General features: G+C 36.6%; 1 protein-coding gene across 9 annotated transcripts in view; it reads left to right on the top strand.

Annotated features, from left to right (window-relative positions):
* Positions 1-26,611, top strand: part of LOC124149855 (trafficking kinesin-binding protein 1-like) — an 87,364-nt gene that overhangs the window by 46,478 nt on the left and 14,275 nt on the right. For 4 of the 9 annotated variants that reach the window (XM_046521667.2, XM_046521670.2, XM_046521668.2 and 1 more), the window contains 2 exons: positions 7,975-7,986; positions 25,487-25,563. In XM_046521667.2, coding sequence (XP_046377623.1) covers positions 7,975-7,986; positions 25,487-25,563 — 89 coding nt within the window. Of the gene's footprint in view, positions 1-2,971; positions 3,127-7,974; positions 7,987-18,879; positions 19,687-25,486; positions 25,564-26,611 lie in introns of those variants that run through there. The other 5 variants (XM_046521669.2, XM_046521673.2, XM_046521674.2 and 2 more) reach the window with 3 other exon arrangements.

The following is a 26,611-nucleotide window of genomic DNA, read 5'->3' as shown; positions in this document are numbered from 1 at the left end:
TGCTTCCAGTCTGTCGGGAGGCTGGAGGGATTTCAAATAACAGATGATTATGAGTAAGGTGTGTGAGAAACTTGCCTTTATAGATCAGGGTTGACACTATCACTGGTTACTCCAACACTGCTGAAGGACGAGCTGTTTTCTCCCTATATCTGGTTGTTACATAAACCTCAAGTTTGTATTGATCTCTGACAAGTTGGATTTTCTTCGTGGTATTTATCCTTGACGACTCATCAGATACTCTGTATTTGGTGTAATTCAATGTTTCAAAGTTTTAAAATGCAAGATGAAGGAATGTATCAAGATCTGGCCGAAGGCCAATATTCAGCCCCTAGTGGGAATTTTAACTTCCCAATCCATGTTATATCTAATGTGATGGCTTAGTCCATGTGATGTCTAATTAAGTCACTGGTAACAAGAGTACTTTATTTTATGTTAGGAGTATTGCATTGAATACTAAGTCAAAATACCTCTGAAGTTTAATAATACCAACTTTCAAAAAGTACCAATTATGACCGAAATTACATTTTTTTCCCAGTTTGCCTCATTCCAACATGGCCAAGTTTGGATCCAGTTTTATCCGAGATAAATCACAGAAATCAGAACACATAATACTCAGAACTGAGTCCTTTTACTACATCATGTATTTGTAATATCTGCTTTGCAGTGCTAAATTATTGATCAGTTTCCTTGTGCATGAGTTGCTAATGTTAGTATTTGGAAGAGTTTGAAATATTGATATTTATCAATAATAGACTGCTATGCAATACGTTTTTTATTTGTAATTAAATTGTATGATAACATTTATTTTGGTTTCGATTGATGTCATGAAGATTTTTATGTTTACCAATCTGTCAACTCCCTATATTTTCCTATTTTTTTCCAAAGACTATACTCTGTACCAGGGGTCCGGAAAATTTAAAATCCCAATCGGACATTTACATTTATGCCACACCCCCTTCAAACAGCGTATTTTAGTACGACTTTTTACACACAAATTACAAGTTGTTACGTATTCATAATATGATGAATTATGAATTGTTTCAATTTAAATTGTTTAATTCACCGGACAATTAATAACAAATAATATCATTTTAGATATATATGGAAAACATACGTTTGTTTCTGTTATAATAACGATCTGTTAACGTTGTGAACGGTCTAATTAATATTCATGAGTCTGCTCAAGTGTACGTGTTGTAACATTTGGATCGAGACTATTATCCCATATTTGGTTATCACGTGACCTCACGGAAAAAGGTTTTTTTTAAACTAAAGATTATTTAAAAACAAGACAGATAATATAATCATAAATCCTAAACTATTGTTGATAGCAATATTTATTTGAATACTTTTTCATCTGTACTTAATTATTGACCATAAAAAAAATTTGATATCGATCGTCACAGAAAGCAAAATGGCGGTCAATCAAGATTCAATATACGACTTGCTACTTAAAACAATAAAATCTGCAAATCCTCATTGTATGTCAACCAAGTGAAAGTCGTTAGCCACGACTTACAAAATGATCATTCAGACTTTGAGGGTTTAAATTGGCAGATTCGGTCGACTGGCTGTCGTCACGCTTTCGCTTCTTGTCTGAGGTTACGTATCGTAGCATTGTGAGGATAATGAGGTACATCGATGATGCAAGGTATTTATGTACAGTTGTAAACACCTTTCACTCAAATTAACAAGATGTTCTCAGTAATTAATCCTCGATTAATCAGTGTCAACTCAGTTTATTGCCTATTACAGTGATTGACCGATTGGACTATCATTGTCGGTACGATGTATTTACAGCAATCAAAACAAACAAAGCTTGTCAGTGTAGATAATCTTCATTGTGTTACAACTGCAGACAGAAACTGCTCAGTCCTAACTGTTGATCATGTCTGGTCAAAACTTAAGAATGTCCGGACAATACTTTTTAAAATGTCCGGACAGAAAAATTTAAATGTCCGGTAAGCAATATTTTAAACCGGACATTTGAGATTCCCAATCGGACATGTCCGGCGTATATGACGGTTTCCGGACCCCTGCTCTGTACATATTAAGTTTTGTATAATACAGTTGCAGTGAATTACCAAGGTTTTTGTATAAAAGTGTCCATTGTTCACAGACTGTATTTTATGGGCTGGAACAAATATTTTTTACTTTGGGAAGACAACCCTATTTGCATATGTAAATAATAAAAGAGTACTCACAATGTGTGTTTTTATTAAAAAGTACTCTTTTTACAATATTTTAATTTGTAATGTTGAAACTTTGTTTCAAGGGTATATACCGTATTCAACGTAATAAGCGCCCTGCTCTTATAAGCGCCCACGTCGACATTTGCTAAGATATTGGCTAGTGAACAATCCCAATTAGCAACATACGCTCTCGTGTGCTATATGCACCCTTAATTATGGGCATTTAATTCTTGAAAAATATATCTGTCGTACATAAACATTTCAGGCTGTCAGCATAAACCACAAAATTTATCTTTCAACTCTGTTTTTTTCAGCAAAATAACATTCTAATAACAGCCCCCTATTTCTAATTTTGAGACCCCCCTGGGCGCTTATTACGTCGAATACGGTATTAGAAAATTAACAACTATCAACACATTTTTATTTCATAATTGTCACAAAATAATTTGATCTGCACAAAACTTCAAATAAGTAAGATTTGATATAATTGAATAGGCCTCTGCAAATAGTGACAATAAATTTAACATCTAGTGCTGGCCTGAAACAATGTGTCCCACTCGGCTGTATCCAACAGTACATGTACATTTCACATCAAAGGCAATGTAGTTAATTTCCTTGTTGTCCCTGCAATCAACACATGACATTTATGTCGTCATTGATTGTTTATCCATAGTCGAATAGAGGAAGTATGTTTTTATATGTCGTCTCCAAGGCTACCAAAGTGAGGCTGTTAGCACAGGCTTCTCAGCATCCCACTGGTTATAAATGTACGTCCATTGATTTCACGCTAGCTGTTGTACCGATGTGTTACCTGGGTGGTGGCTTGTTATACTTACCTGTCGACAGTGTCGCCTATTTCATTTGCAAGGGAATTGCTGCCCATGTGATTGTGAAATTTGGATATTAATTGTCAGAGCCTGATATTGATTACAAGGTAAGACTGCCGAAATAGACGTGATCTGAAATGTGCCTTGTCTGATTACAGGTGTAGGGTTCTGTCGGGTCTCCTATGTCTTAACATTGTGTATGGGTGGGTGTATTCCGCTGGTAAACAAGCAGGTTGAAATTGTCGAAATATGCATTGTAGTGTTGTCATGACACCAGTGTTGAGGTTGTCCTTGGAAGATACATATCTTATGAATTATTGATTTACAGTCCCGGGTAGCTCTGTTTAAGTAGAGCTTCTACCGTGATCAATGCTGTGTCCTGTTCTGCAGGCCACAGTGTATTTATGTCAGCATGGTGGGGATTCTGTGATTCTGTGATCAGGGTGAAATTTGCAGAATTCATCTTTAATCAAGAGAATAATCTTTTGAAGCAAAACTTATATTTATGGCTATGGTTTTAGTTAACTGTTGAATTTTGTTGAAAAATGAATTGATTGGATAATCCAAACAAGAGTTGCACAACACAGTCGACCATGGTTCAAGTGGATTGTTCGATAGCAGTTGATGACTATGTGGCTTGTTATAGCAGATTGATTGTGGAAAGTGTTTTGTTTTTGTAGGTTAAATACGGCTTAAACCCAAGATGCAGGTGCAATTGTTAGGACAAATATGTGTTTGTTGTTTAAAGCCACACTCAGCAGTATTCCAGCTACATAATGGCGTTCTGGACCAGACAATCCAGTCTTTGACATCATGAGCATCAATCTACACAATTGGGATAAGATAACATGCATTACCCAAGTCAGGAGCCTGTTGTTTTAAAAAGATCCGGGTTGCATATTGATAAAAGAAAAAAAAGCAGGATGTAAGAACAGTGGGATGTCATTGATTGGTTAGTTAGCAATCCACTTGTGTTACACATTTAATGTTTATGAGTCAGTGATAGAAATAAAAATAGTGAAAAAAAATATTTAAAAATGCTATCATGATGGTATAGCTGAGAAACTAGGCACTGTTGTATCCTGATTTGGCTGTATAAAAGATGTGAGGGGCAGTTGTGATTATACAGAGAGGCCCGAACTAATACACATAAATACTGAAAGATGCCGAAGTGAGTGAGTGAGTATGGTTTTACGCCGCTTTTAGCAATATTCCAGCAATATCACAGCGGGGGACACCAGAAATGGGCTTCACACATTGTACCCATGTCGAGAATCGAACCCGGGTCTTAGGCGTGACGAGCGAACGCTTTAACCACAAGGCTACCCGACCGCCCGAAAGATGCCGAAGGATGTATGTACATGATAATAGATATATCAGGTGCAAAGGAAATGGTATGAATTAACACAGAGATGCAGGATGAGTCATATTAATGGTAGAGAGTTGAAAGATGATGTGGATGTCATATTGCAGAGGTGGGTGCAAACTGATATGCATTAACATGGAGAGGTGCAGAATGATTGATGTCAATGATTAGAGAAATCAGGTGCAAACTGATATGCATTAACATGGAGAGGTGCAGAATGATTGATGTCAATGATTAGAGAAATCAGGTGCAAACTGATATGCATTAACATGGAGAGGTGCAGAATGATTGATGTCAATGATTAGAGAAATCAGGTGCAAACTGATATGCATTAACATGGAGAGGTGCAGAATGATTGATGTCAATGATTATAGAAATCAGGTGCAAACTGATATGCATTAACATGGAGAGGTGCAGGAGGACTGATGTCAATGATTATCAGGTGCAGTGTAGTATGCATAATTTCCGAGAGAGGTGCACAAGGAATGAATTACCTTGATGGGTCATTTGAACCCATGCTCATAAGAGGGGACTAACAGATCAGGTGGTCAGGCTTGCTGACTTGGTTCATATATATCATTGCATCCCAATTGTGTGGGTCGATGCTCATGATATCAATCACTGGATTGTCTGGTCCAGATTATTTACAGACTGCCATCATATAGCTGGAATATTGCTGAGTGCAGTGTTAAACAGCAAACACACAAGAACACAGGTGCTGTTGACACTGATGCAGGGACTACAGCTGAGCCCTGCACACTGTAAAACATTGCATACCAATACCAAATTCTGAAATAACAAAAGCATCCAACTATCCCCCCGTTCACCTTTCATCAGTGGACATCCATATTATAAATTTCAAGTTATGGGGATGGCAAACAATGTCAAGTTTCATTTTAGAAACCATTCAGACCATTAAATAATAATGACGATGCCATGTGTTGCCATTCCTGTATGACTACTTATGTAGTAGATGTATGTGAATGATACTATTTTGTGCAGTGTGACTTTGACAAATGAAATATACACTGTATTGTATCAAGCTGTTCCATGTTCAGAATAAGGGAAACATTCAGCATATTGATATTTCCATGTTTCAAACTTGATAAATGCAAGCCTATTACTCACAGTGATGGAAGCAGGAATGTCTGGATGCATGTGGTATGGGTTTCATATGGAACGTTATTTGTACATTATAGAATTTAAATTTGGATTAAGGATTAAGACTAAATGTGAAAGTTGCATGGTAACAGTGTAGCCAAACTAAAATGTTGCATAAAACAACATTCACATATTTTTAGTTTTGAGCCACCCCCAAAATTGAATAATTGTTATTTTGGGTTTTGGGGTTTTTGGGTGGTTTTTTTAAAAAAGAAAATGAGGAAATTTCAGACAGATTTACGTATTCCAGATTTATGAATTTTATGTCAATAAAATTCAACAAAATACAGAACTGAGATGTCTTTTAACCATAAAACTGTTCCAACTAATCAGTCATCAATTATGATTGGTTTGTAATATTTTCTAGAAGTTATATTTCAAGAAAACTTTTGGTTTCACATTTTAACTTTTAATATTGGTTTTCAATATTGTTTAACAAAATGGCTAATACATGAATTCTACTGCAGTCAATAATACACAAATTGTCACATGAAACAGCATTGTAAGCAGGTCTATTTTCAAAATTGATTATTATTGATAAAGAAGACACAATTTATGGATAACAACTTCTGTAATTACTGTAAATGTGACGTTTCGGTATAGATTCTTATACCGTTGTCAAGCAAGGGTTTCCACCCATGCTTATCAACGGTATAAGAATCTATACCGAAACGTTGCATTAAATTCGTTGCGTTGAAATTAAAGAAGTTGTTATCCATAAATTGTGTCTTCTTTGTCACCCGTCAACTTTGAAGTAATGCCTATCAAACATTGATTGATATTGGTTTATTATTGACCAAACAAAACTATCAATACGCAGTAAATAATATTTGAATGAATACTGAAGGCCTCAAAACACTGACAAGTGATGGGGTGTATTTTTATGAATTTGGTTAGAGCAGTCTATGAGCAGGTTTAATATGTATTCAAAAGTTTTCTGGTATCTTATTTGTGACATTATCATGCCTGAATGGTTATTGATTGTGTTTTTCTTTAATTATGAAGAATTGAATAATGAGACGTTGCTATATAATTTTAAGTGCAATAATCTTGAACGCGACGTGAAACCTCATTTCACCTCACCTTAACTAATGGGTGAATGTTGAAAAGTAATAAAAACATGTCAGTTGTTAGAAAAAGTGAGAGGAAATCGGTGCTTTAGAACAAGATAACTTTCTATCAGTTCTTGTGACACAACTCTGGCCAACAGGTGATGAATGCTTTTAAGTGTGTCTGTATACATCTATGTACTGCAGTAGGGTGAAGCTGACTTGGGAGTTAGCAGTGAGAATTTTTCAGTTGTAATTTTCAGCATTGTTTTTGCACCTTCTACATCACATTGATTCATTGCTGTCTGATTTGTTTGTGGAATGGCAGTCAGGAAGGTTATAGTGAAAAGAGGATTGACTTAGAGATTTCAACTTCTCTATTCTCTCATTGCAATGTGTTGGTACAGGTGCTGATACAGTAGACTGTGGTTATAACGAACCCAAAGGGACCAGTAATTTTAGTTTGTTATGACCGTAGTTCATTATAAGCATATATACAGCAATTGGCCGGGACAAAAAAATAGTTCAGCAATGCTATAGTTTCTAAAATGCAACTGACACATTAAAATAAGAATGAAGGTTGAAAATTGAAAACTATGCAAGAAACATTTCGAATAATTTATACTTGGTAATGTCATGTTGTCATAATCTAAAAGATAAATAAGTTTTATTTCGATAGGAAAAGTGCCCTTGCCCTCTCTCCGCCCTTCACACTATTGCTAATGTACAAAGTCTGTAGAGACGTTAATTTTTGGATAATACTATTCCTTTAATATTTGAACTTCATATAAATATATATATATTACCCTAAATAGCACACTACACCACCTCTGTCTGATAAGTTTGTCAATCATTGCCTGTGTCTTGTATTTCCTTTCTGTTATTTTGTATCCTTTCTTCCTTCTCTCCTTTTATGCTTTTTTATATCTCTTTCATCTCAATTCATTCATTCATTCATGCCATACATCATGTGAAGTCATCTGTATGTTTCGTGCCAATTTCACCCAAACAAATCATGTTTCATATAAAAACAAGTAATGCAGTTTCTCTTCTTAAGGATTAAACCTTGAGAGATATATTTTTTTCAGCTTTGTCATCATTTATAAGGATGACGTCCCGTCTCAACTATTAATAGAAACTCATTCATTCAATGATTGTATAGTTAGCTCACAGGTTAACAAAACATCACACAAGGTACATGTACTTGAAGACATGTCGTCAATGGCTGGCGGCAATTGACGCCCTAGAAATGTACAATGTCTGTAGTGTTTTCCTATATTTAGAGGCAATAGACAACGTTACATGTATGTTTCATGTACAAATACTTCAGAGCTGAGATGATGTTTTCACGTGTTTCTCTTTTTGCCTTATTTATGCAGAAATAAATCAAGGTGAGTGATATTTATTGACAGCACCGTTTGTCCCAACTTTAGCCTGCTTGTTGAGAACATAGGTTATGTCTGTAACACTACCATTCATTTTGGCTGCATGAAATTACAATGATTATTAACACATATGGATAACTACTTATTCCTATGTAAAGTGGTGTTGGGTATTTCATACGTATTATCCTACTGTCAAAAACCTGAGTTGCTCTACATAGTGAATATGTTGCTATCTGGTCTTTAAAAAAACAAAACCTTATTACATACATCAGACTGTTTTGAAAGACTGCTGAAACAGAAGTATAGTTTCAAGCGTCTTATGTTTTCAAAAAACAGATATCAAAACTCATTTGTTTTCCTTTTTATAAATCGACAAACATTCAGACATCGCTTCTTATTTAGTGTTCTCTGAAGCCAGATGATACCAAGATGTTTGTTGTGAATATATGAGTGTCAAACAGGTCTGGAAAAAATATTATTTACTTTTTATAAGTAGAAATTTGACCATCACTTCTCAGTTATTGCTTCACAGAAGCGGGCAATACAAGGACATTTGTTTTTATTATGGTTCACGTATGAATATCTGAACAAGCAGGTTCGACACACACCACCCTGTTTGTGAAGTGCTGTATATTATATAGTCTTGTACCTTACATCTATACTGTATTTGCTGCTGCTGTTCCATGGTGTACCTGTATTTCCTCAGACAGCTGTAGACATGTTTTGCACTGGCTGTTGTGTATTTCTTATCAAGTGTGCATGTTGTAGTTATTTAGATTCATGTATATAGAAATGGATGACTTTGAAGTAAATTCACCATGTATATGATGTAAGGCCACAATAAATACGTTATCATTATTTGGTATAAGCCGAGGGGGGAGGGAAGTCTTATAGTTAATATATTATTGGCTAAAAAGGCATTACAGATATACTGTCTATTCGAAAATGGGCTACTTTATAAGAATGAAAATTTAAGGAAAAAAATTGTTTTCGTGACAATAATCTTGTAAATTAACTTCTTGGGTGGCCCAGTCGTCTAAGTCGCCGGAATTCACTGTGCAGAGTTGCGTCCCTTGGGCATGCCAGAAACCTATGATTGTGGGTTTGAATCCCAGTTCGCCCCGATTATGTTTGTAGGTTTGTCAGCACCATACCCGTGCTCGTGGGTTTCACCGAAGTGGTAAACGTCTGAGACCTGCATCACTTTGGGCTTTCCTCCCACATTAAGCTGACATGTCGTGATATGACTGGAACACTGTTAAAAGCGGCGTTAAACCCAACTTACTCACTCACTCTTTGCTAGCTGGATCCCTGCATCTTTGTTTTCTGTCAAAAGAAAGCAGAAAATGCATTAAGGAGTAATGCAGGATAAGTAAAAAATACTATTTTTTACCTTTATGCCTATGTAAGATTGAGTAAATCTTTAGTTTTTGCACTGATTTACTTACATCACAGTCAAGATGAGAAACTTTGGTGACACAATCGTCCAACACACCACAGTTCAATATGAATTATGATCCTTAGTCTACCTGCTGCATGATGATCCAGTCACCTAAGGCACTGGAATTAACTATGCAGAGTTATGTCCCTTATCCATACCAGGATCTGCTGAATAGGGGTTTTACTTACAGATTCATGATCATGATCCGTGGTCTGTCAACACCATGCTCTTGTGCGCTGGTTCAGCAAGTGGCTGCATCACTGGGGGAATTTCCTAACTCATTAAACTGACAGATAGGACAGATACTTTTCAAAGCCTCATAAAATTTATGCACATATCTGAACATGTTTATTACATTTGTATCAGGAAGTCACTTCACTACGTAAGGGAACACTGACTGCCTGGGGATTCTGGGTTAGAATAGGTCCCCAGCAAGCTTTGCTGGTGGTAAGAGGCAGCTAAATGGATCAGGTGGTCAGATTCAGTGACCTAGCATGTCATCATACCCTGATGGTGTGGATTGTTGCTCCCAATACCAATCACTTGATTGTCTGGTGCAGACTCCATTATTTACAGCTTGCTGTTATGTAGATGGAAAATTGCTGATTGTGGCGTTAAACAATAAACGAAACTTTCAGGAATGTAGGGTAGCCCAGCAAAGGTATGACTCAGCAGAACCAAGACCCGACCAGCCAGTTTCAGTTCCCCTTGTGGATAATATTTGTGTGTGGTTTTGCATGAATATTGCAAAAACTGCATAAAATCATACTCACAGACTCAAATTTTTAGAAAGGAGCTTTTTTTCATATTTATGCATTTAATAAATTTGCATGTGCGAGTATTTCGGATCCTTACATCAAGAGAATGAATGTAATGAGTGTGCATGCTTAAAATAACTCCTAAAGTATGTGGACACACTGCAAATCAAGGGTCAAGCTCCAAGATAAAACTAAGAAGTCTGTTCCCAAATAAGCTAGTTTCTAAAACGCCTGAGTGTACATTCAAGTATCTAAGTTTCGTCATCTCACACGTAGGAATTTGACATGAATCAATGATCTGAAAGAGAAACAAACACACTGATTTCTTTTTCGTTCAAAATAGAAACCTACCTGATGTGAAGTGGTTTGTCTTCATTTGTACATGAAGCTGACCCATATTTGGTGCTATATCCTAAGACATGCAAAGTTATTAATAAGGGGAACTTTGAGCTATACTGGATTTTGTTTAAAAAGGTAACACTTTTGCTTGTTCTTGATAAAGTGTCAACTGACAGGTTTCTCTGGCCGTATTTTCAAGCAACATTTCTCAGCCACATGTTGACTGAAAGGACAAGGTAACTATTAAAACAGTTTCTATTATTCCATGAAGCAAGAACAGACTTGTTAAAATATATTTGTATTTCCAACCCCTATTTGTATGCTTTTAAGCATTGTTAAAAAACAGTGTTTTCTAATCAAGTTTCCTTTTTGCATCAGTTTCCGACTTTTGGCACAAACCATTAATGGGTTAGATCTGAGGGGAAAGTTTGACACGGTCACCTGAGTCAAGGAGACCTCGCTTCTTACTTCAAGCCTTGAGGATGTAGCTGAAAGATGTCAGATGGTATTTTAAAATCATGTTTACTTTTCAGGATTTGTAACCTACTAAAGAAATAATATATACAATCAATTCATCCATCCCCACCAAGAAAAAAGTCATGAGAAACAAATATTTTTTACAGTGGCCTTTGTTATGCTCATAAACTGTAAAAATATTAGAACTGTTTTTCAATGTGAAGGATTAAGTAAAGCTTGATTGGAGGGTACTTCATTACATTATGCTGAAGGGCGGTCGGGTAGCCTAGTGGTTAAAGCGTTTACTTGTCACGCTCTAGACCCGGGTTCGATTCCCGAAATGGGTACAATGTGTGAAGCCCATTTCTGGTGTACCTGCTGGAATATTGCTAAAAGCGGCTTAAAACCATACTCACTCACATTATGCTGAGAAAATCATCCAACTTATCTAAATTTGATTTTAATAGTTTAATATTGGTCATATATTTGGTAAAAGTAGTTGTTTGCTTTTTAATCATTGAATAATGTTATCCAAGATAACTCTATCCAACTTGGTTAAATTTGATAGTTTAATGTTGATCTAGGGTGGCATATAACTGTACAAAAGTCTTCTTTTTTTTCCCCGTGCATATTGAGATCTGGAACGTGCGAAGTAGCATGTCTGCATTCTGAACTCAGGTTACAGTGACATACACGTTGTTCACAGCATTGTAAACAACAAAAGTGTGACTCTCCAATCACTGGCTACATCTAGAGAAATGGCAGGAGAGTCTACAATCAATATTATTATAACCGTTCATGTCTGAGAGGAGTTCATGCCCTGCTGTATGACGAGGATCAAAGTACAAAGAAAATGCAATGGATACTTTTTATAAAAGCAACCTCACAAATCATTGCAGTATAACAGTGTTGACACTAAGTGATTGCATAGCAAGTGAAAACAGCCTGTTCCACAGCTAACACACACCTCACACCAGTAAGAAGGCGTCTCACGACTCTCATTGGATGACAGTCCTAAAATGTTGAATATATTGACAGTCATTACAATATAACCTTTTATGCTATTACTTCACAAGTGTAAGACACCCTGGGAACATGGGTTTCATTGGACCCCAGCAGCCTATTCTGGCTGTAAGATAGTTTGTTTGTTTGTTGTTTAATGAAGTACTCAGCAATATTCCAGCTCGATGACGTCGGTCTGTAAATAATCAAGTCTGGACCAGACAATCCAGTGTTTGACATCATGAGCATCGATCCACGCAATTGGGACCGATGACATGCATCAACCAAGTCAGCAAGCTTGACCACCCGATCCCATTAGTCGCCTCTTACGACAAGCATAGTCACCTTTTACGACAAGCATGGCTTGCTGAAGACAAATTCTACCCCGGATCTTCACGGGCTGTAAGAAGCAACTTAATGGATTTGCTTGTTTGAGGCACAGCAACTTGGTTGATTGATTGTTATGTGCTTGGAATGTGCTCATCATATCAATCACTGGATTATTACCGGCTGCAGTCATATAGCTGATATAAACCTAGCTCACTTTTAAGTTTAAATGAATCAGCATTCAATCTGCAAAACTTATAAGCCAAAAAAGAAAAAAGTCTTGTTCCTTTACAAAGGACATGTTCAAACTGAAAACAGAGACAGTATTCAAATGTCATGCAGTAAACATGAATTAAATATTGAGTTTGGTAAATTTTGACAGTTTTATTAATGGTTACGTGCAGTTGCCAGCTATCTTCGGAAGTATCAACTGGGAGAGGGAACCTTATTCACAGGGTTGCAGAGGTTTAATCATGATCAGGCTACACCACGTGATTAAGGAGATTAGCAAGGTGGCTATGCCGAACATAACCTGTGCACAGTGCACTGAGCCTATGTAAATATTGCCCTAACTTGAGGTGAATCTGTTACCAAAATAAAAGCAAAGAAGCAAAGGTTTTTCAAGAATTCATTTTATTTTGAATTTATTTAGTGCTAAAATAATATTGTGTTATTATCTGGGATTTCAAGCATTAAATGTGTATCAACATTTCTGTTTCTAGTTTACAGGTGTGTAAATTTATTTTTGAATTGAATGGTGATTACCTCTTACTATATTAAGGCATCAATTCATTTGTCACTGGGGCGGTCGGGTAGTCTAGTGGTTAAAGCGTTCGCTTGTCACGCTGAAGACATGGGTACATTGTGTGAAGCCCATTTCTGGTGTCCCCTGCCGTGATATTGCTGGAATATTGCTAAAAGTGGCGTAAAACCATGCCCACTCACTCACTTGATATATTTACCAGAAACAATTTCTAAAACAAATTCTTGAAGTCATCTCTTTAAAAAAGAATGCTTGCATGAAAAATATTAAATGATTTGCAAGAAATGTGCTACTTGGATGTCATATAGCAATTAAAAGACCTTCTTCCCTTGTATTTAGTTAGTGCGGAGATTTTTCACTTCTGAAATGTTTTAACAGACTAAACTGAAAGTCTCTCCATTATATTGTGATCTTTTTGACAAATGGAATCTTTTTCTAAGATGATTCTGTTAACTTATCAATAAAAAATAAGGGCTTTGGCTCATAACATATATAAAATTACTGAAATGTACTGAGGTTGTTTGAAAGTGGGTTACACTCAATTTTTACACTGATGACGTCCATTACAGAATGTGTAGTGTCCTACTTGTTTAGTTGGAGTTTAGTGACCCCTCATTCGTTTGTTGCGTAGTTAATAAGCAGTTCTACATACACATATATGGGTGGCCCAGTTGTCTAAGGCACTGCAATTTGCGGGGGCATGGGTGGCCCAGTTATCTAATTCACCCCAATTCACTGTGCAGAGTTGCATCCCTTGGGCACACAAGAAACCTATAATTGTGGGTTCGAATCCCGGTTCGCCCCGATTATGTTTCTAGGTTTGTCAGCACCATACCCGTGCTTGTGGGTTTCACCGAAGTGGTAAACATCTAAGACCAGCATCACATCGAGCTTTCCTCCCACATTAAGCTGACAGACCATGATATAACTGGAATACTAATAAAAGCGGTGTTTAACCCAACTCACTCACTCACTGCAAGTTGCTGTGCAGAGTTGTGTCCCTGAGGCATGCCAGAAACCATGGGTTCCAACCCTGGTTTTGCCCCAATTATGATTTCTAGGGTTTCACCAAAGTGGTAAACGTCAAAGACCTGCATCACTTCAAGGTTTCCTGAGGCCACATCAACCTGACCCGCTGTGATATAACTGACATACTGATCAGCGGAGACAGACCCAACTCACTCACTATCACCACTTGGGGTTTAGGCGGGACTATTGTATGTTGTTGGATTTACAACATATTTCTACATCTAAAGTTGGCCCCAAGTCATTAAATAGTTCCAAAACCTTTGTCTATCTCTTTCTTAAGCACTTAAATAAAAATGTGTACTTTCTGCTTCATCGAAAGTGAACTTGGAAGAAAGAATACGATTCCAGATAAAAATCAAAAACTGGTAGCTGCATCATAGGGTCTGCTATCTTGCTTTCCAAAACCAATGAAAAAACGTTACTTTTCAGTGCTCTGCCTATTATTTTTACACCTCTATCTCACTGCAGGATGTAGCAGCTGGATGTATTTATTTCAAAGAAGTGTTACTGTAAATCCATGGTTGTTGGTTTACATTATCCTACATTAATGTAAATGTGAGGAAGCCTGAATGCATTTACACTGTAATGAAGGAAGACTAGGGGAATGGTTGTGGCTCCCTGCATGACACCATTCTGAGACATAAATGTGCATGTGGCTTCAATTCGGAAATCTTTGCATGTACTATTGTATTCCCACTGAAAATCACTGAATAAAATACAAGACAATATGGAAGAAAGAATATATGAAGAATATATTTTATATTAAATGATAATGAAAAAGTACAGGTATACTATTACTTGAATATCTTGTAATTTGTAAGTATGTATGTTGAAAGAATGGTATTTTATAAAAATAACATAATTAAAAATATAGTGAAAAAATGAATTAATATGTATTTGGAAAGTAATTTTGTAATGATTTTAATTTATCAATATCAAATATGACTAAATTGACATTTATTGACATAAATGTTTTAAATCTTATTGCCTAGTGAATGAAAATAAAATACTGTAAAACTAAATGCTTAACATATATGGTGGAGTGTGTACATGACATTAATCAGGTAGGCCGTAGGTGTAGACAATCCTTGTATCAGATGTGTGTGACAAACATCAGCATCAACCATATCAGCTGATGCTTAGGCTTGTGTATTTCATGATATTATCAACGCCAAGTGGTAAGCATACTTGACTGTCAAAACAATATGATCTGGGTTAGAATAGGTCTTCAGCAACCCATGCTTGCCATAAAAGGCGACTGTGCATGTCGTAAGAGGCGACTAATGGGATTGGGTGGCCAGGCTCACTGACTTGGTTGATGCATGTCATCTATCCCAATTGCATGGATCGATGCTCATGATATCAATCACTGGATTGTCTGGTCCAGACTCGATTTTTTACAGACCACGATCATATAGCTGGAATATTGCTGAGTGCGTCATAAAAAAACAAACCAACAAAATCAAAACAGTCAAGGTAACTTTCATTTTGTGACAATATTTGACTTAATTATCAGACATACATTGTTTGAAAGTTTGATATTTTATCAAATATTTATTGGAGTTATCGAAGTGTTGACATTTAGTTTGTAAGAATGTGTATGCATGAAATATATGTGTGTAGAAATTTGTACCCATGTGTTGATTGTCATTAATTGCACAGTTCACACGTCTATTCAAACTGTTGACTAGGTCATCACTTATCTGTAATATCATTGATATGTACTGTTTACAGGGCTATTGGTGGTAAACAGTGTGACAATACACATAAGCCTTTGTCAGTGTTTATCTTGCACAATCTGTCGAAACTTGACATGGGTGGGTTACATTGATGCTGTGGTCAGTTTGACCTAAATATGCTAATTTATACTGACCTTTCTTTCAGTCAGTATCAAGTCATGTCTGGAAAAGTCACATTTCTTCTGTTTTTAACTGTTGCTAACTTTCCTTACTATGGTAAATTCTGCAATAAATTTCTGTTCATATTGCATGGATTAGTCACTTTTCTATGGCATTCACCTTTCCTGAATTACAATTATTGCATATATTAGAGGCCCGTGAATATCCGGGGTAGAAAAGGTCTTCAGCAACCCATGCTTGCCATAAAAGGCGACTATGCTTGTCGTAAGAGGCGACTAACGGGTTCGAGTGGTCAGGCTCGCTGACTTGGTTCGTGCATGTCATCATATCCCAATTGCGTGTTGTCAATCACTGGATTGTCTGGTCCAGACTCAATTACTTACAGACCGCCGTCATATAGCTGGAATATTGCTGAGTGTGGCGTTAAACAACAAACAAACAAAAGCATATATTAGATGTTGTTATGTAGAAATAAAAGTTTCTTTCATAGTTTCTTTAAAAAAAAATGTTAAATGGTTGGTTTTAATTGTAAACTAGAGACTGGATAATATTCTCATACACAAGCTATTGATCATTCTGGGAAATGTGTACTTTCAAAATGATGGTATTCAATTTATCAAGGTAATCTGAAAAGTGAATTATTTGCATTTGAAATTTTGAATATCTTGTGTTATATCTTTCTATGAGAGAGAATATATATTTGACTTGTAATTTGAAAAATGCAGTTCTTTTCAGAAACATTTTGTTTGAAGGTTTTAGTCATGAAATCATTTGAAGCATTTCAAACAGGCCCCATGAAAACTTCATCATACAACAATCTGATATCTAAATTAATCCAAGCCAGTAGCATTAATGATAGGCGTTGAAATTATGTCTGCTCATCCGAGACTCTAGTAAAATTCAGGATGGCCACATGACATTTCCTTAGGTAAATAGCAAACTTTGTAGAAGGTCGTTTTGCAAAGTAGTGAAAAAGAATTTCTAACCAATCTCATTAAAATCAGACCTAAGTTCTTGCTGCCACTAAACAAAGATCTGAGGTCAAAACGACCTTTCGTGAACTTTGACCGACCGCTGAAATGACTAACAAGAAGTCGACATCAGCCAATTAGAAAGCAGCTTTCTCGAGCTTAAAAATACAACACTCGTTTCAACATGGCTACTTCTGTTTCAGGCTACGCCTGAAAAATAAGTTCACACTGTTCTTGATTAAAATTTTGGAAACTGAACAAACGAGCATTCCGGAATGTCTAATAAATGGTTGAGATTGTATGGCAGCACTTCCCACGTACGGTGCAACGCCTCCTCCGTTCAAATGTTTATCCCACTGAAGCGAGAGATAGACAATAATCAGTCGTACGGGCCGTAACTGTCGTTCAGAATACCCTGTGTTAACGTTTTCAGGGTTGCATGATTAGAGTGAGTGTGTATGGTTTTACGCCGCTTTTAGCAATATTCCAGCAATATCACGGCGGTTGCATGATTAGAAAACACTTTCCGACTGTCACTTTCATGATCTGGTAAGTGACGCTTTGATTGGTCGGATGAAAGGTCGTTCTGACGTGACCCATAATGGGATGTGTTCAGATCTTTGTTTAGCGATAGTGAGAACTAAGATCTGATTTTAATGAGATTGAATTTCTAACCTGGTATATATTTCTATATGTTCTATAGTTTACTCCATGGGATTATTAATCTCTTACTGGTCAATTGTGCCATCTTGAAAAATACAAACAGTGAATTATTAACAAACATTAAATCATAATAAATAATATCAATGTAGTATGGAGAACATGGGTAGCCAAGTGGGGTCACATCCCTGTGTAGAACCCGGGCACAATGTATGCCTGGGCCAATACTAGCATACTTGGGCCAATACTGACGTAAAAATGGTTCTTAATAGCCATATTATGCAATGTAGGTAGCAAATGTCTTCTACAAATGTCTTTTTGGTTTTTTTCCTTCATTACACTGACAGGCCATGATATAATGTAAATACCATTAAATTTCTGATTAAGATGTCCCACTCATCTGTCACACTAAAGAAAATAATAACATAAACAACAACAAATATCTTATCTATCTTAGTCTACCAAATAATCAGCATTTTGTGTGTGGCAAATGTGGTTTATGATTATGAAGTCATTAATGTCTGAGGCTCCCCCATCTAGGGTGTAAACACAAGTTGTAAACATGGAGAACATTATTTTCTCAAATCCTGTCCAAGATCTGTAAGCCTATCATATACGCTGCACGTAGGCCCCCTTGAACACCTGTTGATTAAACATTCACCTCACGAGGAAGGCAGTTGTTAAAAGGATAGTGTGTTTTAGTTACACAATGGCGTGACAGTACGGTGGATATATCAGTTCACCATTAAACAGCCGTGACTGTCGGGCAGTGGGCATGCTCAAAGTCACGTTGGCCCATGTAGACACATCCGCGATGATGTCGACAAGATAGTCACAGTTGGTGTCTTCTGGAGAAAGACTCTATTTTCTCCTTTGTTATTGTTGTCACAAGTACTGCAGTACTTAACAATTCTCTTTTGAAGAGTTGATATTCAGAGAGGAACTAGACTTTGTCCACTGTTAGCAGTCCTAGCAAGCTTGGTCACATTGTTTAGAAACAATATGTGCCGGATATGATGTAGCTTGTTTGTGTATATGCATGCTGGGGTGTATTTCAGACAAAAAGTGTATTTGTGGTACTAGACTGTTTCAATACCTACCTCCTGAGGATTAAGACAAGGTAGCAAATCTTTTTTTATGAACTTATTAGGGCTTGGAAAGTTAAATCAGGAAAGGTGGCTTGTATTTATAAACTGTTGAAACCTGTTTTTGTCGCACATCACCAATCACTGTCAAAGCTCAGTTCACATGGAAGATATCATTGTGGCCCTGTGTTGGTTGGAGATAATCACACACAAAAATTGTAAACACCATCAGGTATCGGTGGCCTTGATTGTCGGTAGGTGGAGCTATACCCCACGTGACAGCCTCCACAGTCGAGTAAATAGATCACGAAGGCTCTCAGGCTTCAGATAAGGTCCAGTCTATTAACAGGCACACACAGAAATATCTGACAGGGATTAAGCTTGGTAGTGTCCAGTTAAGCATTGACAAATCTTTTTAGGTTCAGCAAATTTCTATTTGAACTTTTCATCATCTACTTTTAGTTCAGTGAAGGAAAATTGCAATCATGTAGACTTAGAAGTTGTGAACTTTTCGAGACAAGTTTGTCTCAATTTGGACTTGTGGGCCTGTTTCTAAAGCCAAATATTTCAACTTGGCGGAGCTTGATAGTTTGTTGAAATGGAGACCATTGATAATGTTAACAACAACAGCAGCAGCAACAGTCACCCCTGGAGGTCTGACATCCGCTATGATCCACTGGTTAACTGGAATGTAATATACGAGGAAACCTCGGACACCGACATGGAACAGAGTGACGACGCATCATTGTCTGATGACGTGACACCTCGCTGCAGGAGTCCGTCATCATCATCTGAAACAGAGACCGAACAGGATGGAGTTGTGAAACGAAGAGTTCGGAGAAAACGCAGAGCTTCCTTCGATGAAAAACTGTTTCGGAACAGACAGATGTCCAATCTTTCTGATGACAATCTGAATCGTCGCATGGCCAAAACATCTCCTGGGACACCAATAGAACATAACAGTCTCAAGAACTTCCATTCTGAAAACTTGTCCTCTGCACTGTTTCTTGGAAGCAGTAAGTTACTGCACACCCTTACTTAGATTTTAAGAACACCAGTCTTGTCTCACTGTTTTTCAGTGATAATGAGCTAGAAGAAATTATCAAATCCATTTTCAAATTTCAATCAAAATTGAGCTGTGTTTCCTTTTGGAAATGTATTGAAAATTTCTTATGGTTATGTTAGTTTTCATGAACATGCTTAATAAACTAGGTTTGAATTTGTTATCCATAATCATTTCATGGTCTTCCAACTTAGTGTCAATAAAGAACCAATCAAAAACTGCACTAGGTATGTAGTTCGTTTAATTTGATATGTAAAAGCACATGGTCACGATTGTTATAATTATGTGGATGGCTTAAATGTCTTGGATTGAGGAACAAAAGTAATAATAATCAGGTATTATATGTTTAGACGCCTGACTTGAATGTTTGTCAGTTCACAGAATTCAAGCACCTTTCTGTTATTTCAGTGCAGCAAAATATTTCATGGCGGCAACTCCTTGAATCATACCTTAATTGATACAGATTAATAATACATACATCATGAGATACTTATTGTTCTTAGTTTCAGTAGTTTGTTTTGAGCAAACATTTTTTTGAAGAAGGGGATGTAAATAAATATTGTTGTGCATCTTATTTGCTGAATCTCATGCCAGTCACAGTAACTATTTGTACAAAATGTGGGACTCAAATAAATTTCAAGAAAGTATTTTGCAGCACTGATGATAGCTTGTCTGGGAGTATGTAATGCTATTTTAAAGAATTACAAGAGATTAAAAGACTTCCAGAAGAAACTTAACGGTAGGCATCTTTTCAAGATGGAGTATGGTTTCAAGCCCTTGAGCCTATTGGCGTTGCCGCACAGGGGATGTACACTATACTCAAGAAAATATGGTACATAATTTCATCAGTTTCTAAAAATCAGCATAAAATTTGTGATCAATTATATTTTTTATTATTTTAGTAATCTAAATTAATTAGTTGGGGACAAACAAATTTGTTATAATATGTTTTAAAATAAAGCAAGGTTTCAAGACCTTTGCATTTGATCTGTTTGTGCCACTGCTTAAGATAAAGTATCTTTCTGGAGTTTGGATGTGTGTATTTTGGTTGTTTACATGAAGGGTAGAGAGAGAGAATACTTTAGTTGTGAGACTTGCCTATTCTCATTGATGGTTGATCATTAATCTATCATTCATTGCTTTTACAAACCAATGATCGATCTTGAAAGTTTACTCGTGCTCAAGTCAAAGATAATGTGACATGATAAATGAGAATACATATGCAGGAATGTAATATAAACATGTCAAAAGTCTCTTTAAAAAATATACTGTAGTATTTGTCAAAGGACCATTCTTGATGGATTTACTGTCACATTTAGATTCATATCTGGCATAAATAATGTTGAATGCCATTTCATATGTTCAAGAGATTGTGGGATATGCCCAACAAAAATACCTTTGTACATGAAACAAATTAATTTTCCTTAAGAAAAATAATCCATTTGGACAAGAGTGTTATGCTGTAGGTGAATTTTAATTCATTTAGATGAACAAAAAGACTAACATGCATTTAGATGAATGTTATTATTATTTTGAAAATAATTAGTGATAGTTGCCATGGTGAAGATAGAACATGCAGGTTATCAGGGTGCATTCTTCTTTATTTAATGATGATATTACCCAATGTGGACACACTTTGTAATTAAAATGTTCAGTGATTTGAACTATTGTAAAAATTGCTCAAATGTGTCTCTACCACTTCATTTAGAACAAATCCTTGAACTTCCAAATGGAACCAGACTGTCTGACCAAGTTATTAACGTCAGATAATGTTTTAACTGAAATGTCATCGGTTATCATTGTTTAAACTGACATAAGTATGAGTTGATACTTGATAAGTGATAACAATGTGCTTCATCACTGCGGAATCATGGTATCACGTGGGTTGATATGGCATCAAACTTCAGCACGATTAGATAAGTAAAAAGCTGACTCACTGGGTGGGTCCTGCATATGTGTGTTACCCACCAGGGTAGGAGAATAAAGTAGATATACTGCTGACAAAAAATAAGGGAACTCATTTACAATATCGTGGCATTACATCTTAACAACATCAAATCACAATGAAATGTCACTTCATGCAAGAACAGCATGTGATGCACATGCACAGAGAAGCCAAAGTGTGTGCACCAGGGGTCCGGAAAATTTAAAATCCCAATCGGACATTTGCATTTAGGCCACGCCCCCTTCAAATAGCGTATTTTAGTACAACTTTTCACACACATTACAAGTTTACGTATTCATAATATGATGAATTATGAATTGTTTCAATTTAAATTGTTTAATTCACCGGACAATTAATAACAAATAATATTATTTTAGATTTACATGGAACACATCCGTTTGTTTCTGTTATAATAACGATCTGTTAACGTAGTGAACGGTCTAATTAATATTCATGAGTTATATTCATCAGTCTGCTCAAGTGTACGCGTTGTAACATTTGGATCGAGACTATTATCCCATATTTGGTTATCACGTGACCTCATGGGAAAAGTTTTTTTTTAAACTAAAGATTTTTTTAAAAACAAGACAGATAATTTAATCACAAATACTAAAATATCGTTGATAGCAATAGTTATTTGAATACTTTTTTCATCTGTACTTAATTATTGACCATAAAAAAATTGGATATCGATCGTCCGAGAAAGCAAAATGGCGGTCAATCAAGATTCAATATACGACTAGCTACTGAAAACAATAAAATCTGCAAATCCTCATTGTATGTCAACCAAGTGAAAGTCGTTAGCCATGACTTACAAAATGATCGTCCAGACTTTGAGGGTTTGGCAGATCCGGTCGACTGGCTGTCGTCACGCTTTCACTTCTTGTCTGAGGTTTCGTATCGTAGCATTGTGAGGATAATGAGGTACATCGATGATGCAAGGTATTAATGTACAGTTGTAAACACCTTTCACTCAAATTAACAAGATGTTCTCAGTAATTAATCCTCGATTAATCTGTGTCAACTCAGTTTATTGCCTATTACAGTGATTGACCGATTGGACTATCATGTAGGTACGATGTATTTACAGCAATCAAAACAAACAAAGCTTGTCAGTGTAGTTAATCTTCATTGTGTTCCAACTGCAGACAGAAACTGCTCAGTCCTAACTGTTGATCATGTCCGGTCAAAATTTAAGAATGTCCGGACAATACTTTTTAAAATGTCCGGTAAGCAATATTTTAAAACGGACATTTGAGATTCCCAATCGGACATGTCCGGCGCATATGACGGTTTCCGGACCCCTGGTGTGCACCTATAGGGGAACTTGCAATCACATGCTTAAAATGCCTCCGAGACAGTATCTCAATGATAGAGGGGGGGAACGTCAGTATCCCAAGGTCCTCGAATGTTTGGCAAATCAGAAAGTGTAATTTCTCGACTGTGGGGTTGCAACGACACCTGGGAATGGCAGCCTAAAAAAACGACACCTAGACAAGATTGCCACTTTCAAATAAATGGCACTGGGCAATAGATTCAATCGCTTCTGTTATCAATAGAGAAATCCATACTATAACAGGAAGGCAAATTTCAACATCTACCTTTAAAAAACGTCTCTATGCAGCCAGCCTGAAAGCAAGGCTTCTTGTGAAGGTTGTGGCCCTAACAGATTACCATAGGCGTAAAAAATTAGGGTGGGCTTATAAGGTAACACCAGGGACGGGCTGTGCGCCAATGGCGTTACACCACGTTTACAGACAATTAAGGTTTTGCCTCTGATTCACAGATGGTAGAAAATGTTTAAGTGATGTAATGGCGAGTGGTATGCCTGGGCAATAATGGTGTCATGTTTTGAATGTACATTTGATTGGCCAGTGATATGTTGACGAAATTTTTCTTCCTGTCATTCCATTCGCTCAAATTATCAGCAGAAATTTTGAACTACAGTATGACAAAGGCACTCCACATCATGCCCAGATCGTCACTGATTATCTCCGAAGAGAAGGCATTCTGACATTGAACTGCCCACTGAGTCCCCTGACATATCCCTAATGTTTATCCCCACTCTCAGGCAGATGTGTACAGTGGAGACCAGCACCAGGGGCAAGTTTGGGGTAGTTCTTTAGGTGGAATAGTGAGCAATACCAAAGGCAACCATATGCAAGTTAATCAACAGTATGCCATCAAGCTGTTGTATCATTCAACAAGGAGGACACACCAGATATTGACCTACACTCCCGAAAATAATTTTACAGACATTTATCATCATTACACCTTCACTATCATTTCATGAGTTCCCTTGCTTTTTGTTGTGGCAAACTTTGTCATGTAACTAGCTCATTTAAAAATCAGCATGCTGGGTAGCCAAGTGGTTTAAGTATTCCCTTGTCATGACGAAGGTGTCAGTATTTATCATTACGAATACCATGTATGTAGCCCATTTCTGGTGTCTCTCACTGTGATGTTGCTGGATTGTTAAACTAAAACCCGATTAAAATTATCCATTTTATGGAAATGACTTTGACAAATGTGACTTGAATTCGATCCTGTCAGTGTTTTGCAACAGATGTTCACTCTAGATCAGACAGCATGTCTGTCTGTGGTGTTTATTTCATTGAGAGATGTGAAATCTACATCTCATACTGAAATGTCCGTCTTACTGCATCGCCACAGTTATTTTTGTCCCCATGTTTTGTAAACTTGTTTACTTACAATGTTGTTGATTTTATGAGTGCTTCTAGTAGAGCTGAAATTACACTCAGTAGCATTTCTGAAAATATGTTGCCTATACCTGTTCTGAAGCAGTTTAAGGGTTGTTGTCAACTTTATCAAACATTTTTTTCCCCCATTTACAACATATAGGAGTACTGGTCCTTGTCATGTATGGCCATCTGCCAACAGAAACAATATATGCTGGTTCATTGTGTTTGTGCAAAGTGTATATATTATTAACTAAGCAGATCCTAAGCTTTAGCTGTTGTATGTGTTGTAGTGTGTTTATGTGTTGTACTGTGTCCATGTTAACTTATTGATATGGTTCTTTGTGCAGTGTTGTATGAAGAGCAGAATAAATGTATGGCATGGTACCTTTGTCTGAATTCTTCAGCTCTTAATAGAACTTCATACTAGGGGTGTCACAATTCTCCAATGTATCAAAACTATGAAAGTGTCACAAATTTACTTCTGTAGATATGATACATAATATAACTTCATGTGTTTGAATTCATGTTTTGATTCTATTTTTTTCTTTAATTTTATTTTGATTTTCAAAAATTAATTTGACAAAATTCAAATGGCCCAACCTGATAACTACTTGGGCTTGCAATACCTTAATGCCTTTCAGAAACATAGAAACATATGCTAAATCAGATTGCATAATACTATGAAATTATGAATAGATTGAACCTAAATTAATGCATCATGCAATTTAAACAAACCTTTTGACCATAACAACCCATTGTCAGCTGGGCTATGTGGAATTAGAGATTTGCTTGCTGAAACAGCGAAAATGAAGTATTGATATATGGATCGTATCATGACTCAAACATCGCATTATGTGTTGATGCATGAGGTAGGCTTTTTGTGACTTCTCTAAATTGAAAACATATTGAAGGTGTGCAGTCCATTTGACGAATAATAATAAGTTGATGATGTTGGCTGATCACGTTGATCGTACTTGGAGGATCAGGAGGAGAGAGTTAATATGTTGGATTCAGTCGTTTCAGGGCCGCCTCATGTCATTAGATGAACGTTGTAGCGACATGATATGTGATTGATGTATATTAACGCCCTGTGTTGTTTTTTTCAGTCCTATGTGCGGACCGGGTAACCCAGATGACCCGCACATACAATGACATTGGGGCTCTTACTCGTATGCTTGAAGAGGTAACATTTTCTGCCTTTTTAAAACTATTTTTTTAGTTAATCCAAATCTTTTTAAAATCAGCATATACAGTTATTTTTGTGTTCAAATTTTTCTTTGTTTGATGTTTAATGCTGCACTCAGCAATACTCCAGCTATTTTATGGCGTTATGTAAATAATCGAGTCTGGGCCATGGGCTTTGATCCATACAACTGGGATCCGATGATATGCCGCAACCAAGTCATCAAGCCTCACCAGCCAATCACTTAGTATAGCTCTTGCAACCACCATGGTTTGCTGAAGACTAATTCTAACACGGATGCATTTACAATGGACTTGACCACACTTACAATGTGGCATTTACAGATGTAGCTAGTTTCAACCTTAAGTGATTAATGGCAATAAAAATCAAAATATCTATGAATTATGATCTGATTCATACATGAAGATAAAATGCATGTTCCTTCACTTGCCCAGGTTGACACCATATATACTTTTGTCCCATTTCAAATCTCTTCAAATTACATGCTCATGCTTTCAGTCACTAGTTTTTGTTGTATTTAGTCAATTATATCAATATTGTTGTGATATACTTGGAATATTGATGACTGAGACAGAAACCACTCACTCACCCTTTCACTCTTTCATTCTTTCATTCTTTCACTCACTCACTCACTCACCAACAAGTAATGGCAATTCACACTTTTCCAACTTCAGCTATGATCCAAATGTAATTCACAAGTAACCTCATCTGAAATATAATGTGGCAAGAAGACAGACTTATTTTAAAATGGTTATTATATTTATAAGAACCTGACAACATTTTATCCTGAAGTGAGTTGAGCAACTTAACAGGTTGAATAACTAGGCCTCCACTGAAGTTATCACAGAGTTACCGCATGACCCACTCAGATGCCGAGTTCAAGCTTGGAGATTAACCCACAATTGAAGGACACACTGATAGCCAAAGTTGGAATGGCCACACTGGATGACCTATGTACTTCATATGGTTTATATTTATAGCTTTTTACCATGGTGTGATTCTGGAGCAAAATGACCAACACTGTCTC

Source organism: Haliotis rufescens, unplaced genomic scaffold, assembly GCF_023055435.1.
Source record: "Haliotis rufescens isolate VD_foot unplaced genomic scaffold, xgHalRufe1.0.p SCAF_4, whole genome shotgun sequence".
In the NCBI taxonomy this organism is placed as follows: domain Eukaryota; kingdom Metazoa; phylum Mollusca; class Gastropoda; order Lepetellida; family Haliotidae; genus Haliotis; species Haliotis rufescens.
Note: the sequence above shows the minus strand (reverse complement) of the source record. Positions and strands in the feature narration are given on the sequence as shown.